Raw genomic sequence first — 17,906 nt, 5'->3', positions numbered from 1 at the left:
CACCCATGGGCAGCAGCACCCATGGGCAGTGAGGACCCACAGACAGTGGCACCCGTGGGCAGTGAGGACCCACAGACAGTGGCACCTGTGGATGGTGAGGACCCGCAGACAGTGGCACCCATGGGCAGCAGCACCTGTGGGCAGTGAGGACCCACAGACAGTGGCACCCATGGGCAGTAGGGACCCACAGACAGTGGCACCTGTGGACAGTGAGGACCCACAGACAGTGGCACCTGTGGGCAGTGAGGACCCACAGACAGTGGCACCCACAGAGAGTGGCACCCATGGGCCATGGGGACCCACGGGCAGCAGCACCCACAGAGGGCTGTCAGTACACTGCTGGTGCCGTGGTCACAGGTTTCCATCGTCCCCGGAGTTTCTCCATAATGAGGGGAGTGGGAGCCTGTGCCGGGGGGCTGTGGTGGCACGTGGGTGCTTGGAGTCCCCTGCATGGGGGACCTGGGGCGCATGTGATCCGGGCCCAGGGTGGCCCAGGGTGCCCTGGATGAGGGCAGTTTCGGGGTGTCCTAGATAGGATGGGTCTTTGGGTGCCCTCGACGGGGTCTTGGGGTGTCCCAGGTAGGGAGGGAGTTTGGGGTGTCCTGGGCGGGGGGAAGGTCCCAGATGAGGCTTCTCAGGATGTTCCAAGTGGGGTCTTGGGGTGCCCCGTATGGGGATTCTCGGGGTGTCCCGAACGGGGGGTCACGAGATGCCCTGCACAAGGGGCCCGAGCTGGGAGGGATCTTGGGGTGCCGCAGTGGGGGGGGGGACCCGCCCCAGCACCCCGCAGGAGCTCCTCTGGCCGGGGAGGGGCCGTGGGGCGGAACGGGAGGCGGAGTGGGGCGGGACCCGTAACCCCTCCTCCCCTTCCAATTAGCAGCAATTAGCGGCCATAAAGGGGCTGCGGGCAGCAGGGGGGCAGTGCTGGCAGCAGCGGGGGGTGGGGGCACGCCATGGCCGCGGGGGAGCCGTACGTGCAGGTGAGGGGGCCTGGGGGGTCCCACCCCGGGGTGCCGCGGAGGGAGCTGCGAGGGCGTCTCCTTCTGCAGCCGGGGGGGCCCTGCCCGCGGGTCTGGGGTGCTTGTTGCAGACCCGGGGGGGTCTTGTGCCTCTCCCGGGGGCTCAGCACCCCGGGGACTGCAGGTGCTGTGGCCTGGGTGTCCCCCTGGGTCTCCTCCCCGCTGGTGCCTGGGTTGGTGGCACCTTGTGGGGTGCAGGGTGCCTGGTGGTACCTCAGCCATGGGTCCAGCCATGGGTGGGCTGCCTTGCGTGGGTGCTGCTGTACCCCAGCTGCTCGTAGGGCTCCCTGACATGCAGGGACCCATGGCAAGTGCAGCACCTAGCAGGGGTGCTGGTCACAGGTGAGAAGAAGGGTTTGGTGCTGCCTGGGCACCCATCTGTCCTGCTTCTTGCCCAACTGGCCAAGCTGCTTTTTTTGTCCCTGGATCCTGGCCCATGTCTTCCTCCCTCCGCCTTAGTTCAGTTCTGCCTGTCAAGGATGCTTCCGCTGCGAGCAGGCGGCAGGACAGGCTCTGGCTTCTCACTTCTGCTGCAGTGTATCAAAAATGATGGCTGCAGCTGTCGGGCAGACCCTAAGCACGGCCCTTTCTCCCTGGACGTACAACAGGAGCCTGCGGGCCGGAGGGTGCTGGTATTTCTGCAGAGGCCGGAGGTGCGGCATTCGTCGCTGTGGTGCGATTGAGGTGCCAACCTGGGCGAGGCAAGGAGGGTTTCCGTGCTTAAGGCACCGTGGGTTGCCTTGTCCCAAAGAGCTGGCCGGGCTGGGACCGAACCGGCCGCGCAACTGCCTCAGCCAAGCGCCCTGCGGAGCCTGCGTGGCCGCACGGTTTCGCAGTTGGTGCCCGCTCAAGCGCCAGCCTGGCGCTCCCTTGGAGGAGAGCTGGGGAGTGGCTGAGGGGCAAGCTGGGCGCGCTGGCAGGGATGCTCTGTTGTCCAGCTGTGATTTCAGACTAAAATCCGTTAGTGCCTTGCCGGGAAGCTGTACATCGTGCAATTTTCGCTCCCCCCAGTGGCTGCTGCTCATAAAAGATAATGGCTTCCTGTCGCTTCTCCGCTGAGCGGCCCCTGCAACCCGACCCCCTTCCTGCCCTCTTTATTTCAGCTGCAAAGTCAGGCGCTCAGGCTTCTGATCACTCCTTGGATGTGAACCCAAAGTTCAGCCCCTTCCTTCTCCCTCCCCAGACTCCCCCCCTATTCAGTGCTTGCCTGATCAACTTTAATGATGCCTTAACACACGTGCTCCGCACACTGCAGACCTGGAAGCATTTGCTGCAAGCCGACTTCCCTGGATTTGCAAAATCGGCACGACCAGGACGGTTTTTCAGGCCCTGGTTTCTAGCAAGAGGCTGGCCCCAGCCCACTGGGGCAGGAGTGGGATGTGTCAGAGCCCTGTCGCTGCTCTGCGATAGCTCCCAGAGTTTGTGGAAGCATACGTGCTCCCACCTCAGCCTGAGAGCAAATCTGCAACCGATTCCTTCCCCCCCACCACCTTTTTAAGCTTGCAGTATGGCCTCATCTCTGCCTGCTCAGAGCAGCAGGAGGTACTGGCCTCCTGGAAGCAGCCCCTGTTCCCCGCAGTCTGGCAGAAGCTGCTGAGAAGGTGGCTGGCAGCTTGGCGCAGAGCGGGGCTGCGGGCGCCCGTGCCAGGAGCGGGGGCAGCAGGAGCTGCGGTTCCTCAGCCTGGGAGCACATGAGGTCACCCTGTGCCAGCTTAGGGCCAGGTATTCACCCTCTTGCCAGTTGATGGGGTGCCTGCAGCAGGGTTGTGAGGGGTTTTGGCCCAGTTTTTACCTCTCTACCCCTGTGGTGGTGTGCTGCTTCAGTCCTGCTGAGTGTGGGATCCTGCTCCCTGCAGGGTGGCTCCAAAGAGGCTTTTTCCAGGTGTGAGGGATGTATTAGTGCTCGGGTCCAGGTGCAGAGGGAAGTTGGAGTTCACCATGCTGCAGAACTCCCATTTCATCAGCACATGCTGTCTGCAGAGAGGGGAAACTGAGGCTGACAGCAGCCTCCAGCAAGCAGGGTGCTAGAGGCAGGGAGCACTGGTCCCATGGGTGCCAGCTGGTCCCTTGCACAAGGCTGCCTGCAGTGGCTGGCCCCAGGGAGCTGCAAATTTGGGGGGTGAAAAGGGCACAGGGTGATTTTTCTTATCACTGTCCCTGCGCTCTGGCCTGTAGCTGGGTCTGCAGAGCTGGTGACAGTGTCTGGATTCACCCAGTAGTTACAAAGGATCTGTACTGCATGCATCTGCTTTCGAGCCTCATCTCTGCCCAGCCAAACCATGCAGCTGCATCCCCAGCACGCTGGGAGTTCAGAAATGCCCAGCTTGGTATCTTCTGTGTTTCCAGAAACGTTCCCCGCAGCAGCAGGGGTGATTGCATCCTCGGGATGGGGCAGAGACAGCCCCCTGTGCCGAGGGCAGGAGAGGTGCTGACCTTCCTGGGGTGAGCAGCAGAGCTGGGGAGAAGCAGGGCTCCAGCAAAGGCACCTTCCCGCACATCTGGACAGCAGCTGGGTAGGACCCCTGCCTGCAGGAGCCAAGGGGCTGTGGGGCACCTAGCAGGGTGCTGGGTCCCATGGCCTGCCCTGCTGTGGTGATGCTGAGCACCAGGCTGACTGTCCTAAGTGAGAGCCATGGGGAGGGCTGCAGTGCTTGGTTTGGAGGCTGGTGGCCAGATGCGTGCCGTGGCTCTCTGCAGGGGTCCCCTCCCTTCCATGTCCCTGCAGGGTGCCTGGGTGTGGATCCCTGACTGTGTCGAGGTCTGGAGGGTGGCAGAAATCACCAGAAGCTACAAGGAAGGAGATGCCATTCTCCATCTCCGCCTGGAAGATGGCTCGGTAAGGCTGGAGCTGTGCAGCCCAGCGGGTCCATCCTGTGCTTGCCACATGGTTGGACATCCCCAGATGGGAGATAGTTCACCTCTGCACCCCCAAACCAGCCTGGGCTCCTCAGCTCAAACATTGCCTGGGGGTGTCTGAGCATCAGGAGCCCAGACTGTGTCTGGCTCACTGTGCCCCATGTTCTGTGACTGCCCGGTGAGCTGGTCCTCACTGCCTGCTCCTGCCTGACTTCCCAAAAGGCCTCCAGCTCAGCTCAACGTGCTGGCTGGGCTATGATTCCTGGTGACAAACAGCCCGAGCATGGCCTGCAGACAGCATCCCTCCTGCTGTGCTGGTCCCCACAGACCCATCCTGCCTTTGTGGGGCCGGCTGACCCAACTCAGCACGTGTGCTGCTCCATCTCCATCCCTGCAGGCACTGGCCTACCCCATCGAGTTCCAGCTGCCACCTCTCTGCAACCCTGACTACCTCTCAGATGCCGATGACCTGGTGGCTCTGAGCTACCTGCACGAGCCGGCTGTGCTGCACTCGCTCCGCCGGCGCTTCCTGGAAGCCAATGCCATCTACACCTACTGTGGTGAGCCCCATCACCTCCTCCTGCTCCCCAGCCTGTGCCCCTTCCCTGCAGCTCCCTGGGACACGTGCCCCTCCTGTCCCTGCTCTCTGCACAACCCTCTTCCTCCAGGTATCATCCTTGTGGCCATCAACCCCTACAAGCCGTTGCCCATCTATGAGGAGGAGGTGATTTATGCCTACAGTGGCCGTGAAGTGGGGGACATGGATCCCCACATCTTTGCTTTGGCAGAGGAGGCATACAAGCAGATGGTGAGGTGCGAGCTTCACATGGGAGCATCCCTGGGGTTGCAGTGGGGAAGGGCTGAAGCCTGCTCTGGACTGTGGCATGTCTGTGGAAAGCGGTCCTGTTGGGTCACAGGCTGTGCCCAGCTCATGTCCCTCTCTGGCAGGTTTGGGAAGAACCAGTCCCTCATCATCAGTGGTGAGTCGGGTGCAGGAAAGACTGTGTCGGCCAAGTATGCCATGAGATACTTCACCACTGTTGGGGGCTGCCTAGGGGACTCCAGCATGGAGGGAAAGGTGCTGGCCTCCAGCCCTGTCATGGAGGTAGGTTCCTTGGGTCCCCAGGCTCTGCATGGGGACAGCTGGGGTGTCCCTGCAGGCTCTCCCCGTGCTCCTCATGGCTGGTATCCCTGATGTGATGCCATCTCTGTCTCCCCCTGTAAAATGGGTGGCAGGGACTGAACTTCTCCAGAGTACCTGGAGATCTGGGGCTAGCTAAAACCTCCCGCCCTCCTTCCCTGCCAGGCCTTTGGGAATGCAAAGACAACCAGGAATGACAACAGTAGCCGCTTTGGGAAGTATATAGAGATCGGCTTCAGCGAAGCGCATGTCACAGGGGCCACCATCAAAACCTACCTGCTGGAGAAGTCCCGTGTCACCTTCCAGGTGGGTTTCTGGGGTGGCATGGGGACAGGGCTGAGTGGCAGCCCCAGTCCTTGGAGCAGGAGCACGTTCCTCCTGGGCATCTCCCAGGGAAGCAACCTCAGCACTGCTGAGTTGAGCTGGGAGAGGGGAAGGTGTCCCTTGTTCCCAGACCTGGGGCTGCAGCACTGCTGCAGAGGGAGCAGGGTGGCCCGAGGTGATCTGGCTTCTCAGTGATTTTTCTTGCTCATCCACAGGCAAAAGTGGAGAGGAACTACCACATCTTCTACCAGCTCTGTGCCTCAGCCGCCCTGCCTGAGCTCCAGGGCCTGGGTCTCCGTGAGTGCCCCCACTTCTCCCGATGAGCCCCATGGCACAGCTTGCTGCCAGCCTGTCCCATGCTGGGCAGTGCCAGGCCTTCCTGCCCTCCCCAGCCGGGTGATGGAGGCTCTGCTGCTGCTGGGCACCCTGGGGTGGGATAAGGGTGGCTGGGAGCTCTGTGGTGTCAGGCTGTGAACCAGCACAACCTGCCCATCTCGCCCGCAGGTGGGGCAGAGGCCTTCCACTACACCTGCCAGGGCCAGTGCACTGCTGCCCAGCGCACCGACGATGCAGCCGACTTGGAGAGCACGCGGCACGCCTTCTCGGTCCTGGGTACTGTCCTGGCTGGGCACGGGTGGGGAGAGGGCAGGCAGGGCTGGTCCCCAGGGCTGGCTGTCCCACTGCCCTCACCCCAATGCTGGTGTAGGAGTGCTGGTGCCAGGCGTCCCCATGCTGGGGAGCCCGGCTATCTACTGGCCATTTCCATCCCTCCGGTTTGTGTGATGCAGGGGGTCGGGGCAGCATGGGGTGGGGGAATCCTGGGAAGTCCCTCATGCCTGTGCTGTGACTGCAGGTGTCCCTGAGGCTGACCAGCTGGAGCTGTTCAGCATCCTGGCTGCCATCCTGCACCTGGGCAACATTGCAGTCAGAGGGAGGGACCGCCGTGGGGATGGCTGCTTCGTGGAGGTGGGCGAGAGCTTGCTGCCCACACCCTGCATCCCAAACTGGCCCCTGAGCTGTGCTGGCTGCAGGAGCCACACCTCAGCAATACTGCGGTGACAGGGTCTGTCCCTTTGCAGCCTGCCGATGAGGCCCTAGGGCTGTTCTGTGCACTGCTGGGCATCGAGGCATCGCAGGTGATGCGCTGGCTCTGCCACCGCAAGCTGGTCACTGCTGGTGAGACCTATCTGAAGCCCCTCTCCAGGCAGCAAGCACTCAACTCCCGGGATGCCCTGGCCAAGCATATGTATGGGCAGGTCTTCAGGTGGATGGTGAGCAGGGTCAACCGTGCCCTGCGGTCGCTGGAGAGCCACCGTACCTCCATTGGCATCCTGGACATTTACGGGTAAGAGCAGCTCCCCTCTCCTGGGCTGCCTGGAACAACATGGTCCTGCTTCTGCATCAGCTGTGGCTGTGGGTCTGCAGCCACCAACTGCTCCAGCTGGGACGTGGGGCAGTACCTGTCCCTGCAGTGGGGCCAGTTGGGTGGCTGTGCCTGGAGCTCATGGCTGGCTGGGGTGGCTCTGCCCAGCAGCTGCCTCAGGCAGACCTCTGCTGCCCACAGGTTTGAGATGTTTGATCTCAACAGCTTTGAGCAGTTCTGCATCAACTATGCCAATGAGAAGCTGCAGCAGCTCTTCAACCTGGTGGGTGTCACCCAGATGTGTGTCCTTGATGGGAGCTAGTGAGGGTGGGCCCTGCACATCCCTGCTGCAATGTTGCTTCTGGTGCGCTCTGCCTTGAATGTGGCTGGTGCTTCCATCCCTGCAAACATGGGGCTCTGGGAGGCTGCTGGAGTTGGGCATGGTCCCCTCCTTTCTCCCAAAGTTCTCCTGCTCCAGGAGTAGGGCTGCTCTCCTGGCTCAGTCCTGCTCTGCTCTCCCTGCCCTCCAGCATGTCTTCAAGCTGGAGCAGGAGGAGTATGTGACCGAGGAGATCCCTTGGGTCTTCGTTGACTTCTGTGACAACCAGCCATGCATTGAGCTCATCGAGGGCCAGCTTGGCATCCTGAACCTGCTGAATGAGGAGTGCAAGGTGGGCAAGGGGTGCTGGGAGCAGGCTGCCGTGGCCACGCAGGGGACCCCCCTGTCCCTGCTGCCCCTTCTGACCCATTTGCTTTTCAGATGCCCCAAGGCAGTGATGGGAGTTGGGCCCAGAAGCTTTACCAGACCCATCTCGGCAGCTCCCACTTCCAGAAGCCCAAGAGGCCCACAGATGCTTTCATTGTCTGCCACTTCGCTGGCAAGGTAGGGAAAGCTGTGGCAGTACAGCCATGGGTGGCAAGGGCTCTGCACCAATGGGCACCCAGCCTGTGCTGTCTAGAGCTGGTGGTGGCAGCTCCTGCAGCCTCTCGCTGTCCTGAGTGGCTGTGGCAGCTGTCTGCACCCTCCCAGGCTGGGAAGTGGATCCTGCTGGCTCTGCTGCTGCAAAGTGCTGGGCTGCAACTCTTTAAGCAAGGGTAAAAATATGGAAACTGTGGCTGTGATGGTTCCCCGCAGTAGCCTTGCAGCAGGGCAGGAGCGTGGCCACCACCAGCTCTGACTCCTGCAAGGACTTCTTCCAAAAGCCTTGGACTGTGTCCAAGCAGAGCCCTGCACCACACCAGTATGGGAAGCTGCAGGCTGATGCTGGTGCTTGCCTTGTCTCCTGCCAGGTGGAATACCAGTGTGATGGGTTTGTGGAGAAGAACAGGGATGCTGTCCCTGAGGAGCTGGTGGGGCTGCTGCGAGCCAGCAAGGTGAGAGCCACCCTGTGCAGGGGCAATGTAGGGCAGAGCCTGGCTGGCTTGTGGCCCCAGGAGCCTGGGGCTGGGAAGGACTGATGGTGTAGGAGGTGTAAGCCATGCAGGGTAAACCCCTGTCTGCCTGCTGGCACAGCCCCGTGCAGTGCTGGGATGGTCAAGGTGCCCTGAGATGTGGGTGCTCTCCACCCTGTTCCTCTGCCTTGGGCTTCCAAATCTTGGGGGGCACCTTGGCCATGTCCCTGCTGAGAGGGCTGGAGGGTCCTGCTGCTTCCAGGTCAGTAACACTGTCATTCTCCCTTCCACCCTGCGTGGCCCTGGCAGAAGGTAAGGGACACTTTGGAGGGCTCTCAAGCACACCTGGGAAGGTGTCTATGGTTTGCACTTAGCTTTTCCTGTGGGAAGCAGCAGGCAGGGGTGCAGCTGGATCTGGCACATCTGGGCTGTAGCAGGGCGGAGGACTGTGCGCTGGGCTGGCCTCTGTGGGGTCTGTGAACTTTCGGGGCAGTGTCTCCTGGTGGTGATGGCTCTCTGGGTATTGGGTGATGCTCGCTGCAATGTCTGCCAGGCTCTCACAGCTCTGCTCTGTGCAGTCTGCCCTGCTTGCTGAGCTCTTCCTGGAGGAAGGGGATGGCCCCATGTCCCTGCAGTCCCGCAGGTCCAGTGGGCCCAGGATGGCTGGTCGCCCCAGCCGCAGATCGATGCCCAGTAGCCAAAAGAGCAAGAAGTCTATCTCCAGCCAGGTATGGGCTGGGGGGGAAATGTGGGCTGGCCCCAGACAACCAGGGCTGGGGTAGCCCCAAGGGGACCTGTGTGTGTCCTGGCCTGGGGAACCCCACAAGCCCCAGGATGTTCCTGCTGGCCCTGACCATGCCTGCCTTGTCCTCTGCAGTTCAAAGCTTCCCTAAACCGGTTGATGGAGATGCTGGGCAGCACCACACCGCACTATGTCCGCTGCATCAAACCTAATGATGGCAAGAAGCCCTTTGTGTGAGTGCCTGGCCAGGGAGGCTGGAGGGGATGGGGACATGGTGGGGCACTGCTGTCCCTCTTGCCCTGGTCCTGCATAGCTCGGAGCGTGCCAAGCTGGCTGCGACCCATTCTACATCAGCCCCTCTTTGCCCTAGGTTTGACTCCAGGCGAGCAGTGGAGCAGCTACGAGCCTGCGGGGTCCTGGAGACCATCCGGATCAGTGCCTCAGGCTACCCCTCCAGGTACCCCCCTGCTTCAGCAGCACCCTCAGTGCTCTCCCTCTCTCTGGCCACAGCACCTCTGACCCCCCTCTGTCCCCCACAGGTGGACATACCAGGAGTTCTTAGAGAGGTACAGGGCTCTGGTGAGCAGAGAGGAGCTGATGGGCACCCATGAGAAGCAGATCTGCAGCCTTGCCCTTGAGAGGCTGCTCCAAGTAAGGGTCCTGCTTGGGGGGTGCAGCTGTGGTACCAGAGTATCCCTTGCAGATGCTTCTCCCCTTGTGTGGGTGCCCAGTGGGGTACAGAAATGAGTGAGCTGGGGAGGAACTCTGCCTCCAGGGAGGTTGGATGGGGACATCAGTGGTGTGAGGAGCATCGCTTTTGGGGGAGCTTGGTTGGGGTATGCTTTGTCCCTGGGGCTGACTCAATCTTTGCACGCAGGACCCCAGGAAGTACCAGTGTGGGAAGAGCAAGGTTTTTTTCCGGGCTGGCCAAGTGGCTTACCTGGAGGAGCTGCGGTACCAGCGGCTGAGGGCAGCCTGCACCCTGCTGCAGAGGCATCTGCGGGGCTGGCTGGCACGGAGGCGCTTTGGACGGGCACGTGCCGCGGCAGTCTGCCTGCAGCGCCATGCCCGGGGCATGTTGGCCCGGAGGTGAGCAGGTAACAGGGCTTGGAGGGAGCTGCAATGAGCTGAGACAGAGCTCAGCCTGGGATGAGCTGGCAGTTGTACTGGCTCTGGGCTTTGACCCTAGTGTCCCTGTGGTATGAGCTGGGCTGCAGGCTTTGCCACCCTCTGCCCAGCTCTCTGCCCTCCCTGCAGATCTGCCAGGATGCTGCGAAGGACCAGGGCTGCTGTGGTGCTGCAGAAGACCCTGAGGATGGTTCTGGCCCGGCGCTCCTACCTATGCATGCGCCAGGCTGTCATCACCATCCAAGCCTTTGCCCGGGGCATGTTTGCCCGGCATCTTTACCAACAGGTAGGAGCCTGGCAGGGCAGTGGGTGTCCCGATCCCAGCTGGGGGGGCTGTGCTGCTGGCGGTGCCAGTGCCCTATCTCTCCTTGCACAGATGGTGTGGCACCAGAAAGCCGTGGTGATCCAGGCTGCTGTCCGGGGCTGGCTGGCCCGGACCCACTATGCCCGCCTGCGTGGGGCTGTCATCTACCTGCAGTGCTGCTACCGCCGGGTGCGGGCATGCCAGGAGCTGCGGCGGCTGCGCGTTGAGGCACGCTCAGTCGAGCACTACAAGCAGCTGCACAAGGGCATGGAGATCAAGGTGATACAGCTGCAGTGCAGGCTGGATGAGCAGGTGGGTGCTGGCTTCAGCCCTTTGTGGGTCCCAGGGTGTGGGGCAGCTGCTTTTTGCTGATCACTTCTTAACACTCTGTGCAGCCAACACCATGCCTGCTCTTGTCTTCAGTCCTCTCCCAGCCCTGGGATGGGAGCTGACCCTGCCTGGCATGTGTCCCCAGGCAGGAGTTGTGCATCTGGGTCTCATTCTTGGGTTTTCAATGCTCCCTATGGATGTGGGGCTGGTGGCCCTGGGGATGGCCTTGGCTGGGTAAAGCCTTGCAGCACAGTGTCATGTGCTGGGAACAGTTCTGTCATGGTGTGACGCTCCTACCATGCTCCTGCCGGCAGCATCTGCTGTTGCCATCTGGGTGAGCATCTCTGCTTCGGCTGTCACCACTCCATTTCTGGGGGTGTCTGTGGAGGGGGAGAGAGGGCTCCTCTGGTGTCATCCTGTGTCTGGGGTTTGGGGGAAGTAGGGCTGGAAAATCTTGCTGTTGGGGCTGGCCAGGAGGTGGGTAATGGGCTGTAAAGGCATGGTAAAGCTCATATGTGGCTCCATGTGGGATGGCATGTCATGGAGAGCTGCTGTCCTAGGCCTGAGCTCTGTTTGAGGTGATACAGGAGGCTCAGGGCTCCAAACAGATGGGTGGGAAATGGAGCTCATTGCAGAAGGGCAGCCTGAGTATGCATGGGCTCTCACTGATGGGAGACACATGGGGTATGTCCTTGTTCCTGCCTGATGTGCTCTGCCCATTGGCCCAAGGCCCAGGAGAAGCAGCGGCTGGTGGAGCAGCTCTCGGGGCTGAACGCTGCCCATGCTGAAGAGGTGCAGCGCCTGCAGGCTGAGATGCAGCGGCTGAGGGAGGATGCGGCCCGTGACACCCAGGTCCAGCAGCTGCAGGAGCGGCTGGCTGAGCTGGAGAAGCACCGCATGAAGAGCTGCCTGGCCCAGGAGGTCGAGGAGCTCAGGCAGGTCTGTCTGTCAGGGGGATGCTCTTGCTCTGCAGGGCTCCACGGGGGTCTCCAGGGACCTGGCAGCATGCCGTGCTCCCTGCTGTGGTGTGGTGTCTGGAGGAGACCTCTGGCAGCCAGGGCTGGCCCCGGGCAGGCTCTGGCTGTACCTGCCCTTCTACTTTCCTGCAGCGCTTGGCAGAGGTGGAAGGTGTGAAGCTGCAGCTGGGCGAGGAGAGGGATGCCCTGATCCAGCGCATGTTGGAGCAGTCACAGGATCTGGAAGGTAAAATGTGTCCTCCAAAATCCTCTCATCCCATTCCCCTGGGATGGGCTGGTCCTGCAGGCTTGGTGTGTTCCCTCATGTCCCCTCACAGAGAGGGGTCCTGGCTTTGCCTGTCCTCACTCCCTGCTGTGTCCATCCCCACAGAGCAACATCAGCGTGTGGCACGGGAGAGCCAGGGGCTGCTGCAGGAGCTGGAGGAGGAGCGGGCGCGCTACCAGAGCCTGGTGCAGGAGTACACCCGCCTGGAGCAGGGCTATGAGAACCTGCGGGATGAGGTGGCCTTCTACAGGGTGAGGGGCTGGCAAGGATGCAGCGGGGCTCAGGGCAACCTCTCCCTCGGCTCCCTGTGGGGAGTAGGCAGCGCTGGCTGATCCAGGGCACCCGCTGCAGCAGTGGGCTCCCTAGCTGACGTGCTGGGGGATCCCCAAGCCAAGATATCCTCCTGAGGCTGTCGCTGCTTTGCCCCACTTCAGACTTGGGGTGTTGGGGAACAACCTTGTCCTTCTGTCCCCACTCAGCAAAGCACCTTGAGACGGTCCCCTTCGTCAGAGAGCTTCTTGGGCTCTGAGAGCAGCTGCTTGTCTTCCATGTCCACAGCTCCCTCACGAGATGGCTCCGACCAGCAGGCTGAGGCTAGTGGTGACACTGGTGGGGATGGTGGGGTGGGGCTGACAAGTGGACTGTCCCTTCCCCTGGCCATGGGGACAGCTGTACCCTGGGGCTCCTGGCTGGGAGCTGGTCCCACTGGGGAGGGGTGCCTGCAGGTGTTCTGGCACCAGTGCCCAGTGCTGGGCTGCTGTGCCAAACCGTGTCTCTGCACCCAGGGCCTGGAGGAGCACTGGCAGCTGGTGCCAGAGGGGCTGCAGACACAGCCCAGCGGTGAGGTGCCGCTGAACAGCAGTGTGGGCCAGGATCCCTTTGAGAAGGCGTACCTTCTCCTCCTGGGGCAGCTCAATGCTGTCAACGAGGAGCTGGCCCGGACCCGGGAGGAGCTGCGGAGGTCCAAGGCCCCCGTGGAACCGGAGGAGAGGAAACCATTGGACTTCCTCAAGCGCAGGGTGAGCCCCTGCCCCACCGCTGTGAGCAGGCTCTGATCCAGGCTGGCAGCGCTGGCCTCACCCTGCTCTCCTCTTGCTGCAGAACATAGCTGAGATGCTGGGGCTGGGCAGGAGCCCAGAGAAGGTTGCACTGGATGATGACTTGAAGAATGCATATGATGCTGTACAGGTTGCCAATAGGTGAGCGTGGTCCCAGGGAGATGGTCCCCAGTTGAGGCTGGTTTCCCTACAATGGGCTGCCAGACCCACACTGTTGGTGGGGCTTTCCTTGGTGTTTTAGTCAGCCACAGCTTGGGTTGCAGCTGCCTGGCTTCTGCAGTGCTGTGGTGCTGGGCAGCTGCAAGTCCTCTTTGAAGCAGCCACCTCCTCGCATGCTATTGGCACCAGATCCCCAGCTGGGCTGGGAGACCAAGGGCAGCCTGCCCCTCGCTGCCCAGCTGGGTGTCGGGTAGCCCTGGCTCTCCTTCCCTTTTCTCCAGCGCACCCAGCTGTGTTTTCCTGGGGGCCTGGAGCATGCCACCTTGCTCTGCGCACAGGCACACCGACTGCCTGAGCAGACTGGATGCCCTGGGCTCAACAGGAGCCTCCTAAGAGGGCAGGGCTGATGCAGCCTGGTCCTGGGCTGTGCCACGTGTGCTTGAGGCTCAGTGCAGCTGGAGGGGAGATGCTCTGTTAGCACAGCTGGGGCTGTGCTGCCCTCAGGGTGCCTGGGCTGGGGGAAGAGTTCCCAGCTCTGAGGCTTTAGGGGACAAATACCTCCTCAGCAGCCTCCCCAAGGGATGGGGTGTGGCAGCTGAAGGAGGCTGGTGCCTCAGTTTCCCCTGGTGCATGTGTGCAGGCTGCTGGTGAGTCAGCTGCAGGAGGAGAAGCAGCAGCATGAGGAGGAGATCAAAGGGCTGCACCTTGACATCTGCTCACTCAAGCAGCTGAGCCAGCAGCAGGCAGCCCTCATCCAGGACCTGCAGCGGCACCAGGGGCAGGAAGAGCTGCAGCACCATGTCCTGCAGCTCAAGGAGGAGAACTGGGTAAGGGGGGGCGGGGAGGGGAGCGGGGCAGGACCAGGCTTGGGGCTGCTTCCACCCCCTTGCCCTGTGGTGAGCTGCAGCAGCCCCTTACAGAGCAATGTGGGGAACCCTGCTGCATCCCCCCAGCTCTGCTCCACTCAGTGGGTGCTGCAGGGGTGTCCAGCTGAGGGAGGCTGGATGAGCCTTACTGGGGTTGTCCCTGCCCAGGAGCTGTCCCAGAAGCTGGAGAAGCAGGAGAGGACCACACAGAAGCTCAAGAAGCAGCTGAGAGCCTATGCGAAGCAGATCCAGGAGCTCATAGGCAAGTGCCTGCATGGGAGGGAGGCATGGGGCTGGCTGGAGGGTCACCAGTCTGGTCTGAGGCTGGAGCATTGTGCAGCCTGAACATGGGGAGCAGAGTCCCCCCCAGACAGAGATGCTGGGGAACATCTGCTTGGACTGAGCTGAGGGGACCTCATCTGGGTCCCACAGCCCAGGACACAGCAGGATGTGACCTGTGCTTCTCTCCCCCAGTGAAGAGAGAGACTACCAGGCCAGTGCAGGAGTTGGCAGCATCTGCTGTGGTCCTGTCCCGGTCCCCCACGGTCCAATCTCTGACTGGGCTGTCCCAGGCCATGCTAGTGTGGAAGATGGAGGATGAAGGGCGCATTATCAAGGCCATCATCACAGGTAGGGTTTGGAGATATGGGGACTCCTTACCCCAGCTTGGTCCCTGCTAGGGTTTCTTGCCAACCTCTGTATGAGGCTCATCCTTTCCATATTGCTGGGGCAGCATCCTGTCTGGCTCGGGACCAGTTTTCCATAGCTGCCTGGATCCCAACTGGCCTGCTTTCCCCTGCAGACTACAAACCACAGAGCATCCCTGGGGTGCTCCCAGACCTGCCAGCCTACGTTCTCTTCCTGTGCTTCCGGCATGCAGACCACTGCTGTGATGAGCCACGGGCCCGCTCGCTCCTGGATGCAGCCATTGATGCCATCAAAAGGGTTATGAAGGTGCTGGGCTTGAGGCTGTGGGTTGGGCTGAGGAGCAGGAGCTTCACTGGCCAAGGTGGGGATGGCACTGGGGCAGCAGCCTGGCCCCCAGGTCACAGTGTGTGCCTGACTGCAGTGTCCAGCCTGAGCATCTCCTGGGGTGAGGGGTGCCCCTGGGCACCACAGGGCTCCTGCGAGAGGGTCTGACAGCTCTGTACCCCCACAGCCCTCATCAGGCTGCAGCTAGCTCTGCGTGGCTTGCAGAGCTACCATGCTGTCACTGCCAGAACGTTGCTGACCCCAGTGCTCTCTGCTCCCTCCTGCAGAAGCACAGTGATGACTTTAACATGGTGGCACTCTGGCTTGCCAACACCTGCCGGTTCCTGAACTGCTTGCGCCAGTACAGCCAGGATCAGGTAGGGCTGGGCTGCAGGGGGTCTGCCATCTCCCTGGGAAGGGTGGGAGCTTAGTGGGGACAGGGTTTGTCCCCACCTAGGGCCACATCCTCTTTGACCCCAACCCAGGTAGGCAGGGATGTGCTGGGCTGATGCTGCTCCATGCTTGCTTGGGGACCCAGCTGTGTCCCCTGGTGATGCTGGCTCTGACCCAGCCTGTGCCCACAGAGCTACTGGCAGGGGAACACGGCGCGGCAGAACAAGCATCGCTTGCAGAATGTGGACCCCCAGAATTCCTGCCGCAGCCTGGGTGCCCTGGCTGTCCAGCTGTACCAGCAGCTCATCCGCACTGCCGAGAAGTGCCTCAAACCCATGATTGGTATGGCCTGGGCTTGGGGGGCTTGCAGGGCACTCATGGGACACTTGTTCAGGGAGGGAGTGCTGTGCTCAGCTGTGTGAACTGCCTGTTCTGTTCAGAGGCTGTACCCAGAGGGGGAAGGTAGGCTGTGAATTGTGGGACCCTCTTCTATGAGGGACCATCTGCTCCTTGAGCCTCCTGGCTTGGGGGAGGTGGTTGGGGAGCTCAAGTGGGCTCAGTACCCTGGGAACTGTGAGCTCAGCACCCTGGGAACCTTGGGCTGCATCTATTCCCCCATGCCCTGCTTTGCAGCCTCATGGAGCAGGGCCAGCCCCTGGGCTAGCCTGGGTCAGCTATCCTGGAGGTGTCATCAGCCCCTGCATCCTCAGCTGGGACACAGAGCCAAGGAGCAGTGTACTGGCTGCTCGAGGCACAATGCAGGGTCTCTGCCTTGTTATGATGAGCCTTTTCTACCTGTTAGTTGCCGCAATGCTGGAAAGCGAGCCCATACAGGGCTTGTCGTCCTCCTCCTGCCCTCCTGGCCACCGCCGGTCCTTGGCAACCCCTGCTCACACCCTGCCTGAGCTGCTGCAGCAGCTGGGCTCCTTCCGTGCAGCGCTGGACCGCCATGGGCTGGCCCCCAGTGTGGGGCACCAGGCCCTGCGCCAGCTCCTCTTCCTTGTCAGTGGCACCACCCTCAACTACCTGCTGCTGAGAAAGGAGACGTGCTCCTGGAGCCGTGGCATCCAGCTCAGGTCAGTCCCCATGCAGGACAGGGGTACCTGGGGGAGCTGGGGCATGGCCCATGCCTCCCCCTGACTTGGTCTCCCCGGGCAGGTACAACGTCAGCCAGCTGGAGCAGTGGCTGCGGGCAGAGGGGCTGCAGCAGAGTGGGGCCTGTGAGGTGCTGGAGCCCCTGGTCCAGGCTGCCCAGCTGCTGCAGGTGAAGAAGGTGACAGAGGAAGATGCTGGAGCTCTCTGCAGCCTGTGCACAGTGCTGTCACCCCAGCAGGTACTGGGGGGGTTGGGGCTCGCTGCCTGCTGGGCACTCATCCTATCCTGGGACTCCTTGGCCTCCCTGGGTGCACCAGAGATGCACTCGGGTGAGGAACATGCCATGCCGAGAAGTGTCTGAATGTGCCCAGCCCTTCCCCGTTCATGCTCCCCACCATCTTCTCCAGGTTGTGAAGATCCTCCGGGCTTACACCCCAGCTGTTGGGCTGGAGGAACGCATCAGCCCCAGTTTCATCAGCAGCGTGGAGGTAAGCAGGACACGGGGTGTAGTGCTTTGGGCACACCGTCCCATAGGGGCCCCCTTACTGGGGCAGCCCTCAATGCAAACACTGTGTCCCCACAGAAGCAGCTGCAGGACCAGTATGGAGAGGGACCCAGCCAGCTCCTGGTGGACACTGGCCACCTCTTCCCTGTGCACCTGCCCTTCACCCCCTCCCCCCTGCACCTGGATGAGCTCCGCATCCCTGAAACCCTCGACCTGGCCTTCCTTGTCCGCCTCTGAGCCCAGGTCCAGCCCTGGGCAACTGCTGGTGCCGCACTGAAGGATGTCTGAACCCCCTGAGGTGTGGGAAGGCCATGAAGGCTGGAGGTGCAGCACTTTTTATGTGTGCTGTTCTTCTGGGAAGCTTTTTGTTTATTGAAACTTGGGTGCCTTGTTTGTGGCACAGCCAGGGACCGTGGCAGTCCTGCGCTGTGGGTTTTGGCCGCTTTTTAATACTTTGAAGTTAATAAAAGTCTTTGCAGATAACTTCAGAGTCTGAGGCTGTCTGGGGTGGGTGAGCTGTTTGCAGTGTGGTGCGAGGGACCATCACTAGGGCATTCCTGGGGCTTTTCATGAATTATGGAATGGTTTGGGTTGGAGAGGACACTTAAAGATCATCTAGTTCCAACCCCCTGCAATGGGAAGGGACATCATTCACTAGGTAATGGTGTTCAAAGCCCCATCCAACCTGACTTTGAATGCTTCCAATGATTGTTCTCTGAGCAACCTGTTCTAGAGTATCACCACTTCCATTGTAAGACATCTTTAAGTCCAGTTGAAATCTGTCCTCCTTCAGTTTGCCCCAGAAGGGCAGCCTGGCCCATAAAGGGCCCTGGGACTCTTTGGAGGATAGCAGGGTCCTGCACAGGCTCTGACAAAGCACTGAGGAGTGATTCTGTAGGCAATTAGGCGAAACCTCTGGATGGGTAGCCCTTCTCCTTATGGTGTATTTCTACTTCCCAGGCATCATCTGGGAATACCATACACTGCTGTGATGAGCAGGCCTGGGAAATTCTTGAA

General features: G+C 61.3%; 1 protein-coding gene across 1 annotated transcript; it reads left to right on the top strand.

Annotated features, from left to right (window-relative positions):
• The first annotated feature begins 3,732 nt into the window (after positions 1-3,732).
• LOC104032554 (unconventional myosin-Vb) lies at positions 3,733-17,126 on the top strand. Its single transcript, XM_075723839.1, has 35 exons — positions 3,733-3,855; positions 4,273-4,435; positions 4,544-4,688; positions 4,824-4,980; positions 5,182-5,322; positions 5,556-5,637; positions 5,845-5,952; positions 6,194-6,306; positions 6,420-6,685; positions 6,905-6,986; positions 7,234-7,374; positions 7,464-7,586; positions 7,994-8,077; positions 8,674-8,823; positions 8,973-9,070; positions 9,208-9,294; positions 9,377-9,488; positions 9,715-9,926; positions 10,095-10,251; positions 10,342-10,581; positions 11,329-11,538; positions 11,709-11,802; positions 11,947-12,092; positions 12,627-12,860; positions 12,943-13,040; positions 13,699-13,885; positions 14,093-14,186; positions 14,399-14,554; positions 14,727-14,878; positions 15,184-15,273; positions 15,481-15,631; positions 16,092-16,365; positions 16,448-16,622; positions 16,792-16,872; positions 16,968-17,126. The coding sequence occupies exons 1-35, from the start codon at positions 3,733-3,735 to the stop codon at positions 17,124-17,126; spliced, it is 5,085 nt and encodes a 1,694-aa protein (XP_075579954.1).
• Positions 17,127-17,906: the final 780 nt, after the last annotated feature.

The sequence above is a fragment of the Pelecanus crispus genome, chromosome 20, assembly GCF_030463565.1.
Source record: "Pelecanus crispus isolate bPelCri1 chromosome 20, bPelCri1.pri, whole genome shotgun sequence".
Classification (NCBI taxonomy): Eukaryota; Metazoa; Chordata; class Aves; order Pelecaniformes; family Pelecanidae; genus Pelecanus; species Pelecanus crispus.
This window is presented reverse-complemented; position numbering and strand designations above follow the sequence as displayed.

Bases quoted from the DNA above. Each gene is read 5' to 3' on its own strand.
- LOC104032554 (XM_075723839.1), top strand. From the start codon at position 3,733: ATGTCCCTGCAGGGTGCCTGGGTGTGGATCCCTGACTGTGTCGAGGTC. The intron at 12,861-12,942 runs GTGAGCCCCTGC...CTCTTGCTGCAG, and splicing joins TGGACTTCCTCAAGCGCAGG to AACATAGCTGAGATGCTGGG. The intron at 14,555-14,726 runs GTAGGGTTTGGA...TTTCCCCTGCAG, and splicing joins TATCAAGGCCATCATCACAG to ACTACAAACCACAGAGCATC.